This window comes from Hemibagrus wyckioides, linkage group LG07, assembly GCF_019097595.1.
Source record: "Hemibagrus wyckioides isolate EC202008001 linkage group LG07, SWU_Hwy_1.0, whole genome shotgun sequence".
Classification (NCBI taxonomy): domain Eukaryota; kingdom Metazoa; phylum Chordata; class Actinopteri; order Siluriformes; family Bagridae; genus Hemibagrus; species Hemibagrus wyckioides.
Genome location: NC_080716.1, coordinates 15787768 through 15801047, shown reverse-complemented (window position 1 = coordinate 15801047; position 13280 = coordinate 15787768). Strand labels below are relative to the sequence as shown.

Sequence of the window (13280 nt, the reverse complement as noted above, 5' to 3'; positions counted from 1 at the left end):
AGTCCAGTGTCATGTGCCATCCATGGCTTTGAGAACATGGAGTAGTAACAGATCTCATATGCATATATGCGCGATATGCTTATTTATAGAAGAATGTATATGCAGCAGGAGTGTTCCTGCTACACAGGAAGTGAAGATGATTGAACTGGGTGAAATGTAACCATACAATAACGGAAACGAGGCAGTGTCACATTGAGGAACCAGCTCACCCAGCTCTAAACCACTGCTTAACCACTAGCGTGTGCCCAGCATCAGCTCATGCCAATCCAACAGAGTTTACTTGCTGGCTTTGGAGAGTAGAGTGTAGACACATCAGAAGCCAGTGGAGTGTTGAAACGTCTGCCATGTTAATCATAATCTAGAAAACTCCAGCTTAAAGTTCAACAGAAAACTCCAACACAGAATCCTTAACCTTTTAAACTTTCAGAACCGTTCAGTCCAGATTTCACTCTGTACTCGCATGAACGCACGTCTCTCTTATGAGTCTGCTGAATAATGAGCAGAAAGATGAAGGAGTTGATGGATATTTCACAAAACGGTTTTGAGCCTCAACTTTTCTAGAGTTTTTTTTGAGACTCATATTCATACTCATCAGCCATTTTCTCAGGTATACACACCATATAGGACACTATGTTGGAGTAGTACTAAGAGCTTTCATCCATTTGCTGTAGTTTATCAGCCTTCATCTACTCCGTCCATCGAACTATCAATAACTACCAAACTGACCAATAAGTATATCAACGTACAGTACCTACCTTCTTTATGTTCAGGGTTCACATGATTTTATGTTAATCAGTGCAAATAAGAAGTGAGAATGTATCAGAGACTAAATAATGTGTTTTATTTTAAACACTACAAATAGTTGCATACTACCCACTTTCATTTTACCTTCTTAATCCCAGAGTCAGAAAATCAAGTCTAAATGATTTTTCATGATTAAAGTTAGTCATCCAGGGTCATGAATTTTCAAGTATTGTTTCATATTGGAATGTTTCATTTGGAAAAATATTTTTCCAATTTATTTGGAATTTTAAAAAGATAATTTCAACCTAAAAAGCCATAAATGACTATGATCATCGCTTGGGTGGGCATTGACCCTGAAACCAGACTCTAAATGTAATTATTAGTGCCCAATGTACAGAAAGATCAGTGAGTTTAGAAGCTGCCAGGGGATCCCCGACCCACAGCTGGTAGCATTAACATTAACAAGGCCTTTCAATAACCGACCCGACTCCATCCAGAGCGATGTAAAGCTCAGATCCAGCCAAGCCCACATCACAGCCCACGCCAGAGCAGCCTGGAATGGATGTGACACAACGGACCCAGTAGACTGGGAGCCTGAGAAACGACTGAACATACTGTACTGTACACACATTTTCCGTTGCACACACACATACAGAAACACACACACACATACACACAGATCTGTCTTTATTTTGTGGTAATTAGTCTCCCATAGTGCCCTTATTTCACCAAGCTGATCCTTCACTGGTTGCCCAGTCACTCTCAACACCTCAGGCTTATCCAAGCCCAAAGCCATTTGTGCCCATTTTTGTTTTCTGCTTCTCCAAATCAAGCTTCAGCCTTAATGTTCCTGCTTCAGGATTCAGTGTGCTGATGCAGATTTCTTGCTGTTGATATCCCAGATCAGTGGTTTCTCTCTCTCTCTCTCTTTCTCACACACATTCACACACACTTTTGTTCCATTTCTGCAATTGCCAGACCATGTCAAAATCTCACACCTTACGAGTATCAATTCAGTTTCAACTCTCACGTTCCTTTTCTCTTAGTTCGTCTTTCAATTTCCCCGGGTCACTTTGGCTTTGCCCAGCTTTGTTCCAGCTTTGTAAAATGCAAATTGTTTACTCTCGTTACCAGTGAGCACTCCAGGGCAAAGATGGCTGCCGGTCCAGTCTTCTCCAGAGGTTCCATGCGGCAACGCCAGCGGCGACGGCGGAACGAATCCGTCTTCCTTTGCTTAAGGTGAAACTTCCAGCCAAAAAGAGAGGCATACTCCCAACCCTCTCTCTCCGATTCATCTGGACGCTGCTGTTGGAGGTCAAACACACACACACACACACACACAAACATTGAAGAGTGTTAAATCAACAGTTCTGGGATTAAAGAGATTCTTCAGATCTGTGCTCTCAGAGCACCACCATGAGGAGAGCATAGGAAATGTAAGGAATGAAGCCAATGTTCTACACTTCTACACTCTCTCTCTCTCTCTCTCTCTCTCTCTCACTCCTTCTCTCTCACTCAGATTGACTCATCCTGAAGTGGTTTCCAATGTACCTCTTTATCCCTCGGCTTTTTTGTCTCATCTATCATTGAAAACAGTGAGATAATCTCAACAATACATCATTGTAAAAATGTGTGCTTTAGTTATTATGTCTGTGGGGTTTTCAGGATACACACACAGACTTTCAAAAACAGAATCTCTTTCTCTGTCCTTCACATGCACACATGCACACACACACTCTCCTACAGATGATTAACATTAGGCATATTTGTGGTAAGACGCTAAATTTGGATGAGCTGCAGATTTCTTGCCAAGGCAGAATAAGACTCATAGATTAGAGACATGGGATCGATTTCAGATTAGTGTCAGATGGTGTGATTGATTAGGTGTCCTCTCAACCTCCATCTACAACCCAGCCGAACCCCACTTTCATCTGCCAAATACTCTACAGAACTCCACTCACCATCCCACCACACTGACATTTCCCAGAATCCCCCTGAACTCAGACAGCGGGTATGGAGCATCAAACTGAGAGTAAAGAACAGTGTTGAAGTGGATATTTTTTATCTAGTTCCCAATACAAGAGTGAGGAAAAGTTTGAATTTTATTGCACTGATGAAAACCATATGACCAGGATTTAACCAATAATGGTGAGATAGCAATGTGGTACCTTTCTGAGTGCTTCCATTTTCTGCAGGTCTCGCCGGCGAAGGCGGATCCAGCGACGCCGGCGATTGGTGTGGTACATTTTCTCAGCCGGAACCCAAGACTTTGGCCGACGGTCAGGAGGGATGGTAATGCCATACTCCCACCCTGAGCATAATGGTAATAAGAAAGGTTTTGTTTATTCTTCAGGTATACTTTAAACAACACAAGTCTGTGATAGGCATTGGTACAAGAACATTATAGTTTTAATACCCTGATCATCTACAGCCCGTTTTAGATCTTTACTCCATTCCTCGTCTTCCCACGTCCAGCCTGGAGGACACTCAATATCGTCCTTAGGCACTGCTTTCTCTCCATTCTGTTCCCCGATGGACAAACACAAAACAGCGCTCCAGTATTTACTGTTTGCAGGGCTACTTTAGGACAACTAAAGGATAACTTCTTTAATTTCAGTTTGGAAAAACAAATAATGGACACCAGTAAACTTTATATGGAGACAAACCATTCAACTACATAAAGTTTTATATGCTCACCACATCTGTGTAACCTTCTGGCATGCCGATCCATTGTCCTCCCGGCAGCCGCATCTGATTCTCAAACACTTCCTCCATAAAAGTCATGTGTCCAGCATCCACATCATATAGCAAGCTGGGCAACATTAAAAAAAATGGGAGAAAAAACAACATCTGGTCAATAAAGCCTTAGGATACAATGGATTATGGAATTAAGAGCATTCTTTGTATCAGCTTATATAAGTCCACTTAATACAAAAGCTTAGAGCTAAAAAGACTGGACAACATCTAAAGTATGCTGGATTCAAATGCAACATGATGTTCTTTTGTGAAAGAGAGCATGGATGAGAGCAAGTCAGTAGAGTTTAGTGTGGAACTTACGTTTTCTCTGGGCTGATGTACCAGTCTCCAGCCCAGGCCCATCCTGTTGAGGGTTTAAAACTCTCCTTGGGTAGCTTCACCCTCCCGGTGATGTCACTGAACTTGGGGTAAGTGAGCCCTGTTGTGCCCCAGTTTCCCACCAGTGCTAACTTAGTTTGGTTCTCGTACTGCAAGAAACAGTAGAAAAAAAGCATTAAACAGTCTAGTAGAGATACAAGTCATACAACAATTAATTAGGTTAATTCAGTTTTGCTGATTGAAGTAGGAAACAGTATATTCACTTTTCTCTTAGAGTGAAGAGTCCCTCTGAAACACTCCATAATTACTCAACTCTCTCATTTATTTGAATAGCTTCATCTATTTAAATACATTTTACATTTTTTTCCTGCTAAATAGGATTTCAGGTTTTTTTTCTATGATCATTGACGTTTAATAGGATATCTGCTGTACCGTTGTGTTTCTGAGAATAATAGTAATAAGAAAGGCTTTTGGTTGTCTTTTAGATTTTAAAACAAATAAGCAACAGAGTACTTAATGTTCACTCTATAACGCAATTTCAAAAGTCCAATCTACTCATAAATGATACAGGTTTTCATAGACATTGGTTCAACAATATTATAGTTTCTATAGCCTGATTATCTATAGCCAGTTTTATATCTTTCCACCATTCCTCCATTTTGCTACTTAGCTGAAATAATTCCTAAGCATTGCAGTGTCTATCTTTTTTGTTAATACTATTTTAATGCGAATAAACCGTTATTAGTTTCGTTCTACTTGGTGTAATCACTTCAGATAGATATTTGTGAGACAACAGGGATATACACTATACATGTACAGCAATATCAAACTTAAACAAATGAATGCTTACTGTCTCTGCAAACACAGACAGTTTGCCCTCTGAAAACTGGTTGAAGTGCTTGACGTCAGCAGCCAAACCAAACCACACCTTCACTCTGAGCTGCGCTGGGATCTTAGAGTCCTCACTACCACCCTGAGGATACTAAAGCACACACCCATTAACATACAGATAATAACAAACATACACATTTGAAGGATGCATTTCAGATCATCACACCACAGCTTGCTCTGTTTACACACCTTCATAAAGATAGCCTGCAGCTGACCACAGTGTTTGCCGCAGAAACCCTGAGAGAAGAGAACCTCATGGGCTGGGATTCTGTGGTACGCTACTCTTTTGTCCCCCTGAAGCATCCAGATTACTATGTCAGGCAGACTGTTCTGGGGCTGTAAAGATAGAGAGGAAGGAAGGAAGGAAGGAAGGAAGAAAAAGAAAGAAAGAAAGAAAGAAAGAAAGAAAGAAAGAAAGAAAGAAAGAAAGAAAGAAAGAAAGAAAGAAAGAAAGAAATCATTAAAAGGAAACTTAAAAGCCATCACTAATCGTTGGAACAGAAAAAAAAATGCAAAGGTAAGTTTTGGCACCCCCTACAGTTCACATGGTAATATTACATTTTCAAGTCAACTCGTGTAATTTCCTTTAATCAAAACGCACAAACTGCTTACTGATTTCAAGTATAATCAAGATTCTCAGTTGCACATAGTGATTGAGTGTCTGAACTCTCAGCAGCATTAGCTGTTAGAATGTTACACAGCATGCCGCACATTTCTGACTGATCACATACAATTGTTTACTACTTAAAGGTAAAGCCAAATATTTTGTAGTGGTCTAGCAAGATTAAAATCATTCTGTTTCAATTCTGTTCTGGCTGAGTAAGAGGCAGAATTGAACAAAATATAAATACCGAATGACAGAAGAAAGAGAGCCAATGAACAAATAAGAAAAAGCCCGAGAGATGGAAGACAAGGAAAGAAATTTTCATATTTAAGACTCTAGCTGCTGAAACAGAAACAGTGTGTACCCTGCTCTCTCTGGAATCTGACTTTCTACAAACAAAGAATGCCAGAATAACAAAAGAGACAGAAACAAAGAGAAAGGGAAAACAATAGGAAAGAGAAAAAGAGAAGGAAATAACACTTAAAAAGGAGCTAATCTAAAACAGTCCGTTTTGTTTTAGATTGTTTTTGGACTCATGCTCAGGTCCCATCTGTGGATTCTCACCTCCTCAGTGAGTGCATGCAGTCTCATGGCCCAGTCCTCAGCCTGCTCCAGCACTGTGCTCAACTCCGTCTCCTGGCCATGTTTCAGCACCAGAGCGGCCTGCTCGATCTGCTTCAGATTCACCTTACGTAAACGCCGAAGAGCTTTATCCAGAGGAGTCACACATGGCCATCCATCCAGCTCAGGCAGCTCCTCGCTGAACCACAGCGACATGGCCATTACTCTCATAAATCCTCACACAACAACCCAGTATAGAAAAGTCCCAAAAACCTCACTGATATAATTCAACAAGTTCTTATTCACCGAAATACTGTGTTAAAGCTTACATAGTCAGTTTTAGTAACTTTTTTTTTTTCATATTAAGCTCATTTTCATTCATTGATCTTCAGCTATACGCTTCCCAGGGTAATAGTGGAGCAGAAAAAAAAGCAGGAGAATTCACTCCAGCATACACACACACACACACACAAACACACACACACAAACACACACCATAGCATAGTCTACCTAAATGGATGTTTTTGGACAGTGGAAGGAGTGTTGTGAGGAATTAATATTAATCACTACAAAAACAACCTGCCTTATAAAGCTAACAGTGTATTCTAATAAACTATAAACTAAAATATATATTTAATGGCTCATAGTATATTCATGGGTATTAAAGACATAATAAAAAAAACATTTTGTGGTAATAATCATTTTATACCAATGAGGGCTTTTACCTGCAGTCAGAAATGAGATCATCGAGTAATTTAACCACCCTTTCCTCCAGTTTGTCCTGGTCACCACCTGCTTGGAGCTCCAACTGAACAAGCTTCAGGTTTGATTCCTAACACAAATTCAGTCAAATATATTAAACTCTCCTTCAGATTTCACTCTGTATAAATATATCCATATAATAGTTTATTTATAATCTAAATTTAGGAAGCATATTCTCATATTCTCATCCTCAGCCCTCACCAGACGCTCTGTGATCAACAGCAGCATGTTAAGGGCTTCTATTCGGGGGCTGATGTCTTCCCACTCTGAGGACAGCACCACCACAGGCTTCACATTCCCCCAGGGCAGGTAATAGTAGTGACAACCTACAGTCACACAGAACGTCAACAGGTACTGGACAAATGCACAGCATATTAATCTTCATAATCAATATGTGATCTTCAGTAGCATCCAACATTATTTAGTCATCCAAAGTGTAAATTTATTTTTTTGAAATTGTTGGTTGCAATTTTTGCTATATTACCCACAATGCCGTTTGACTACCTGCTGATAAATGTGTCAGTGGGAATTACCTCTTACCTCATCTCAACATAAAGAGACCAATGCTGCATGTTTTAGTCTTTTATTCCTTTAGTCTAGCTCTTTCACCTCCTTGTCTCTATACTGTGCTCAAGCAGATCTTTCACTGGTGCAGTTCAAAGCCATCATACTTGATGATGCTTGCTATCTTAATGAGTGCCCAATAGTTGAGTTGAGCTCCTGCATCGTATAGCTGCAATGCCTTCTTTAAAGAAGTTCAGTGTTTGCCATTTTCATTATAGCTTCATCTATTGGTTGAATTTCTCTTAAATGACACTTAACCTCTCTGGAAAAATTTGTAAATGATTAAAAAAGCCCTTGTTCCTTTGTTTTAAGGCAGTAACAACAAAATCATTTACCACTGCATTTGACATCAATGAATTATTTTCTCCAATTGAATAGTACTGTAACTGCTTTAGATGTCAGCTGAAAAATACAGCACCATCAAATTAGCATCATAGTCACCAAACACCTTACAAAGATTTGAATATAAACTTAAATAATGTGTTGCAAGGCACCCTTTTTCCTTTAGCAGTCAGTGTTTCAGTGGTAACCGTTTTTGATTTTGAGACCATGGTTGAAGATTATTTCTTACCATCAAACACAGCTCGGCTGTACTGCGTTGTGGAGGCCAGAGGCAGGCAGGTGTAGTCAAACTTGTTGCCATAATTGCCGATGCTGACCTCAAACTGGATGGCGTCATCCACATCCTGAAGAAGGGTGGCCGAGTAAAAAGCAGCAAACAGAGAGTACTTTCTCTTCCGCATGAATTTCTGCATGGAAAGCCAAACAGAAGAAGCTTTTTATACTGTGTAGTGTGTCTGTGTGTAGCGAATGCATATAAAGAACAGTGAAATCCTGACCTATGTAATCATTCTCAGGAGTTTTTCAGAAAGCCGAATGTTTCTTTTACATGTTGGAACCTCTTACCTCTACCACTAGAAGGTCATCAGGGAAAATATCTTCCATTTTTTGTTCCACTCGTTCACACAGCTTAGTAGTGAGTTCCAAGAGCACACGGCCACGATACGCTACACCTTCACCCTAAACCACACGACACACACCACATTTAATCACATTTCTCCACACAAATAGAGACATCCATTACACCTAACTTTGGTTAACTGTAATGGATGTCAATGTAGGTTAGATCCGTTCCACTCTGGATTCACTCTGGTTTAAGATCCATTTTGTTAATAGATTTAATGTCAGGCAAGTTTCTGTCATTATGGAGGCTTTTAAACTCTCAATATCTCACGCAGCAACGCTTAGCTCTAATGCTGTTCAAGTGGAACTTGATCTACTTTACCTTGCCAAGGTTAAGAGCCTCATGGGGGTCAGAGAAGGCAGTGAATTCTCGGAGACTTCCATACATGTTCACATAACAGGGGCCGAACGTCGGCAGGAAGCCCAAGCTGTCATCAACTGAGACAGAAATGTTGATATTAAATTATGAGAGTAGTAAATGAGTATGATAAACATGCTAAAATTACAGTAAGATAATCTTGCCATGGATTTCACAAGCTACAAGTACTACACTACTCAGAAAAAAAGTACCTAGAAGTGAGTGTATGTAAAGTAGAAAGTCTCACACAGATACAGTAGGAAAGAAAGACATACTGGCATTTTGGAAGGTCCTGGGGGGCAAGTCATCTGAATGCGTAGAGAAATAAAGGATACTTTAAATACAACTGAAAACTACAGCTGCACGCTCACTCTTGCTATTAATTCATGCCTTCACTAAATAGTTAGATCTCCAAATATGTGTTTATGAAAACCAATTAGTCAACCAAACATAAGACCAATCCAAGCACAGCAGTGTGCACAATGCAATACAATAGACTTCTACCAGTTAAAATGCTGTAACATTCACAAGTTAACAGAACTCTATTACATCCTCTCGGCCCCTGTGATCAAAGTGAGAATTTAAAGAAAAATACAAACAGATATAAGTTTTAAAAAGTTAGTTACTGTTCATGCCACAGACCAGTATAAAGTAACTACAGGCCTTTTTTCCCCTCATGCACACATATTACAAAATCTTCTATCACACATGTCTTGTTCTCTGGACATAACTGAAACCATAAGATTTAGCTACTGATGCACCAGTCCAATCACAGACCTCACTGAATAAAGTCTAGAGTAAATTATAAGCCTTCATACCAGAGCAGGGTTAAATGCTCAATTCTGATTGGTTAAATCAGAAGGTTGATTAAGTTCCTATTACAACACAGATCAGACAGCTGTTCCAGCTGCAAGGTTCATATTAATGTACTGGTTCTAACAGGTTAACATCTTACACAAGGACCTGTATGACTGTTGTGTGCAACAGTAAAGGAGATATCTATTTATTATACAATATATTGAAGTTTCTAATGTCAGTTTTTTGTAACAGAGGTAAAGCTGTAACTTATAGATGTAGGGTTTTGTGTAATCAATGTATTATGGCAGTCAGCTTTTTTGTATTATTTACTACAAGGTAGAGAATGAACAGAGGATGATGAGGGAATGACTGACTAAAAACTAATTCAAAGATGTTTAATTAAAGTGAAATGAAGGTTTTGTATAGGAAAATAATCAAATTTGGCACATCAACACATTCTATCATTGATTATTTACTAGCTCACCACAATCTGCATTAAAGCAGTGCCATGCTACTGATCTCTTGTGATTGAAATATGCATGGAGGATAGTAGTCATGCATGTGTCACAATCCATTTAAGGCATTGCTGTTGCTCATAAGAGACTGTTCCAACAATATATTGCTCATCACATACTGATATTAAATTTATTTCATTCTGTAGAATTCCCTTGCAGATATAACCCTCAGTGTTTGAATGTATGGTACAGATAGCTGTTTACTCTTATGCTGTTCTTTTTCCTGCACTTGAACCGTAACTCAAAAGTGCTGCTGCAAAATTCAAAAATTTGGGTTGAACACCACTATGATACGAATAAAATATAGTAATATAATGAACGCTAATGATTCTATAACTAAAACCACAGGTCATCTACCCGGTGTGTATGTTAACAGATAAAAGATGGAATGAAGATGTAGAGGAATAAGGAAGGTGTGCTTACACTTCACAAGCAGTGAGACATTTTGCAGCACTTCATATGAAATGTGTTGATTACCTTCTATTTCCCCGCCTGGAGCAGAGATCTTTGACATACTCAGATGTGTGGTGCCAATGACATCATTGTGGCTTGCTCGATCCCTACCAGGGATGAAGTAATGATAATGCAAGACATTAAAAATGTTCCAAATGTAAGAAGACTGTATATAATCATTTGATCGAATTAATAAGAGTCGTGTACAATGTTCGTTTTATCAAATGGACTAACCAATCTAAAATGCGTATCCTCATCTTCTCACACATAGATGGAAACTGTAGAGAGAAACAGCATTAACTAGGAGCATGGTTAAATTTGACTAATAACCTCTGACACGTGCCGTTTTTTGTGGCTCATCTTACTCTGATAGGGAGTGTAAGGCTTTGGTTCCACTGTGGGTTGGCGTTCTTCTCCACTATCTTACTGCACATCTGTGAATACACATGTATTGGCCTTAAAATCACATATATTAGAGAAATTGGACCTCATGCTGGGCCATTCTTATGATGAATATGACATGGAGTGATTTACCTGTTTTTAGTATTTCAATCATCTCTACTCAGGGGTAATTCAGTATAATTATTACCATCTTACCATGGCTATGATATTTTTGGGAAGCTTTTACAAGAACTCCGAAATGTAGATCGGTTGTATATTATCCTGTTTCTTTATGCTACAGCATCACTGGCCAGCGTCATGACTCATGACTTTCATGAGTCATGAAGACCTGGTCAAATGTGGCTAAAACTTGGTTGGAACATTCCGGTCAGCCAGCTATAATTTCTTGTCATGGGTTGGAGTGTCTTTAAAATAAAGCAGAGGCAAATATATTGCAAAAAGAAAAGTCCCAGCTGTGGATCGATAGAACATTCAGTCATAAAAACCCAGATGAATCTAGTGGGCTGTGGTGTGGACTGCCTGAACATGGCTAATGCAGATCAAAGAGGTTTTCGCATCATATGTGAAGTTTGTACCGTTTTGCCAGCAAAGTTGATTTCCACTAATGGATCCACCAGGTTTTTTCGGTTTGACTCGAAACCCAGAAATTGCTTCATGCCATCCATAAAGGCATCATCCACTAGAAAGGGGTAAAGCAAGGAGAGAAAAAGCCACATATGTGTTAAACAAAAAGTCTCATACAATAATGTCGAAATGCACTTGAATGATATTACTCACTCTGAGGCAAGTCCTCTGCTCTGTAGACTTTAAGAGTAAAGGTGGCTCCTCTGAGTGTGAGACCTGCTGGTCTTAGTAGGTTTGCTTCAATGTCCTCCCTTTCCTGAACCCCCTCTTTTTCAGTCTAAGACATAGATTTCATAGATTTACATTTCTTTGGAAAAGCTTTGCAGGAACAATAAATTTTGAAACCGTGTTCTAGTTATTACTTTTACTCACCGGTGGCTCATCACCTGCAGCCAGGACTACAAGGCTGACCTTCAGATACCCTCTGGCCCCAGCACAAAGATCATCAGGATCAGCCAGCAACAGCCACTTCCTAAGAATAGCATGTCCTGCCACAAGAATAGAAATAGGCAATACTAATCAGCTTGTTACTAAGGTAAAACTTTCATTCGCTTAGTGTAATACGAATAAGTCAATGAAACGAATGCACTATTGAACCAAAATAAATTTTGCCTTGGAATAAAGTGTTAGATTTCAAAATGTGCTCCCTTAAGCACAAGCATGCAGCCAAGTGTCACAGGAGTCTGCAGTACTCACTGTGTTCATTATACACCATGCCAACATCCAGCTGAGAGAGAAGACAACAAAAGAAAGAGTCATAATTATTATCAGCTGTGCATGAGAGAACAGATCTGTGTGTCCCACAAACAAAAGATAAAAAGGAAGCACAGATGTCATGAGAAGAGACACCAAAAAACAGTGTCCAGTCACAGCAATTGAAAGTCATGCAAGAATGTAATGAATGCAAAGTAGAAGATAAGAGAACGCTACCTTAAATTCTCCAATGACAGAGTCTGTTCGAAGAGACTTGGAGTCAAACACCTTGGATAGGACACAGGGGTAAATATTACCAAAGTATTCAACATTGCTACTGCTATTGAAAGTAATTGGCAAACAGGAGGAACCAGATCCAAAGGACAGGCCACCAGATGGCACTTAATGTCCAGATAAACATGGAGTCTTGTCATGTCTTGAGTATGTACACCTTTGTCAATTGAGACTCTGGTTTGTTTTACATTTCTGGAGGTTTTTGTGAGAGCAGTCAGTGCTTTTTGTATTTTAGATTCATCCAGTGAAGATCTCTTAGTACATGCCTCTAACCATTCCACATGGAATAGTTATATCCTCAATGTATGCAAAACATACATTGGCTCATTCGGTTGGGGGCCCCCTTGTGGCCTGACATCAACTGTTCAACGAACAGATCAATGAGTCGGCCAGTCACAGAGGTTTTCTCAGCATTTTTCGCATGCTGACTCCCAGCATCAACAGTTTCAGGCCAAATTATAGTTCAATTTCAAGTAAAATTTTCAATCAATCAGTGAAACATCCTCATCAACCAATATGAACTAATGTCCAAATTAATCTGTATGTAGTAGTTAAGTGGCATTATTAATTAGTGCTGAATAGTGTGAGCCACTATTTAGAGCTGATTATGGACAATTAATAAAATACTCATGCTAATAATTATTGCTTTTTTTGAAACATTATTTCATGCTGGTATATTTACTCAAAGTTTCAATAGATTTCAATTAACACATGTTTTCATTTCATTTATTCCTGTGTTGCTTACTGCTTATTCGTATTGAAATTATGGTTTAGTCAAACCATCCTTTCCATAAAAAGTGCTAGCAAAAATAGCAGCTAGGCCCTCTTCTTTCTTACATTCAAATTCCACATGAGAAAATCCCAATTTTTATTTAATTTACTTAATAGATTAAAGATAAAGATTGCTTACTGTTATAAATATAGGCTCGTCAAAGAGATCCGATGGTGTCTCGAAGAAGTTCAGGTAGAAAGTCTGGGA

The 13280-nt window shown here is 39.1% G+C and overlaps 1 protein-coding gene across 8 annotated transcripts in view; it reads right to left on the bottom strand.

The window, feature by feature from the left end:
- dysf (dysferlin, limb girdle muscular dystrophy 2B (autosomal recessive)) overlaps positions 1-13280 on the bottom strand; it is a 72703-nt gene that overhangs the window by 46302 nt on the left and 13121 nt on the right. For 4 of the 8 annotated variants that reach the window (XM_058394636.1, XM_058394640.1, XM_058394635.1 and 1 more), the window contains exons 8-30: positions 13212-13274; positions 12245-12295; positions 12011-12041; positions 11687-11802; positions 11468-11591; positions 11266-11369; positions 10654-10722; positions 10523-10566; positions 10313-10395; positions 8798-8830; positions 8487-8602; positions 8108-8221; positions 7773-7950; positions 6839-6963; positions 6601-6707; positions 5879-6074; positions 4900-5046; positions 4670-4801; positions 3802-3968; positions 3442-3556; positions 3161-3266; positions 2913-3055; positions 1876-2049 (exon numbers count right to left, since the gene is read on the bottom strand). In XM_058394636.1, the coding sequence (XP_058250619.1) occupies positions 1876-2049; positions 2913-3055; positions 3161-3266; positions 3442-3556; positions 3802-3968; positions 4670-4801; positions 4900-5046; positions 5879-6074; positions 6601-6707; positions 6839-6963; positions 7773-7950; positions 8108-8221; positions 8487-8602; positions 8798-8830; positions 10313-10395; positions 10523-10566; positions 10654-10722; positions 11266-11369; positions 11468-11591; positions 11687-11802; positions 12011-12041; positions 12245-12295; positions 13212-13274 (2538 nt within the window). The remainder of the gene's footprint in view (positions 1-1875; positions 2050-2912; positions 3056-3160; positions 3267-3441; positions 3557-3801; positions 3969-4669; positions 4802-4899; positions 5047-5878; positions 6075-6600; positions 6708-6838; positions 6964-7772; positions 7951-8107; positions 8222-8486; positions 8603-8797; positions 8831-10312; positions 10396-10522; positions 10567-10653; positions 10723-11265; positions 11370-11467; positions 11592-11686; positions 11803-12010; positions 12042-12244; positions 12296-13211; positions 13275-13280) is intronic. The other 4 variants (XM_058394641.1, XM_058394642.1, XM_058394637.1 and 1 more) reach the window with 1 other exon arrangement.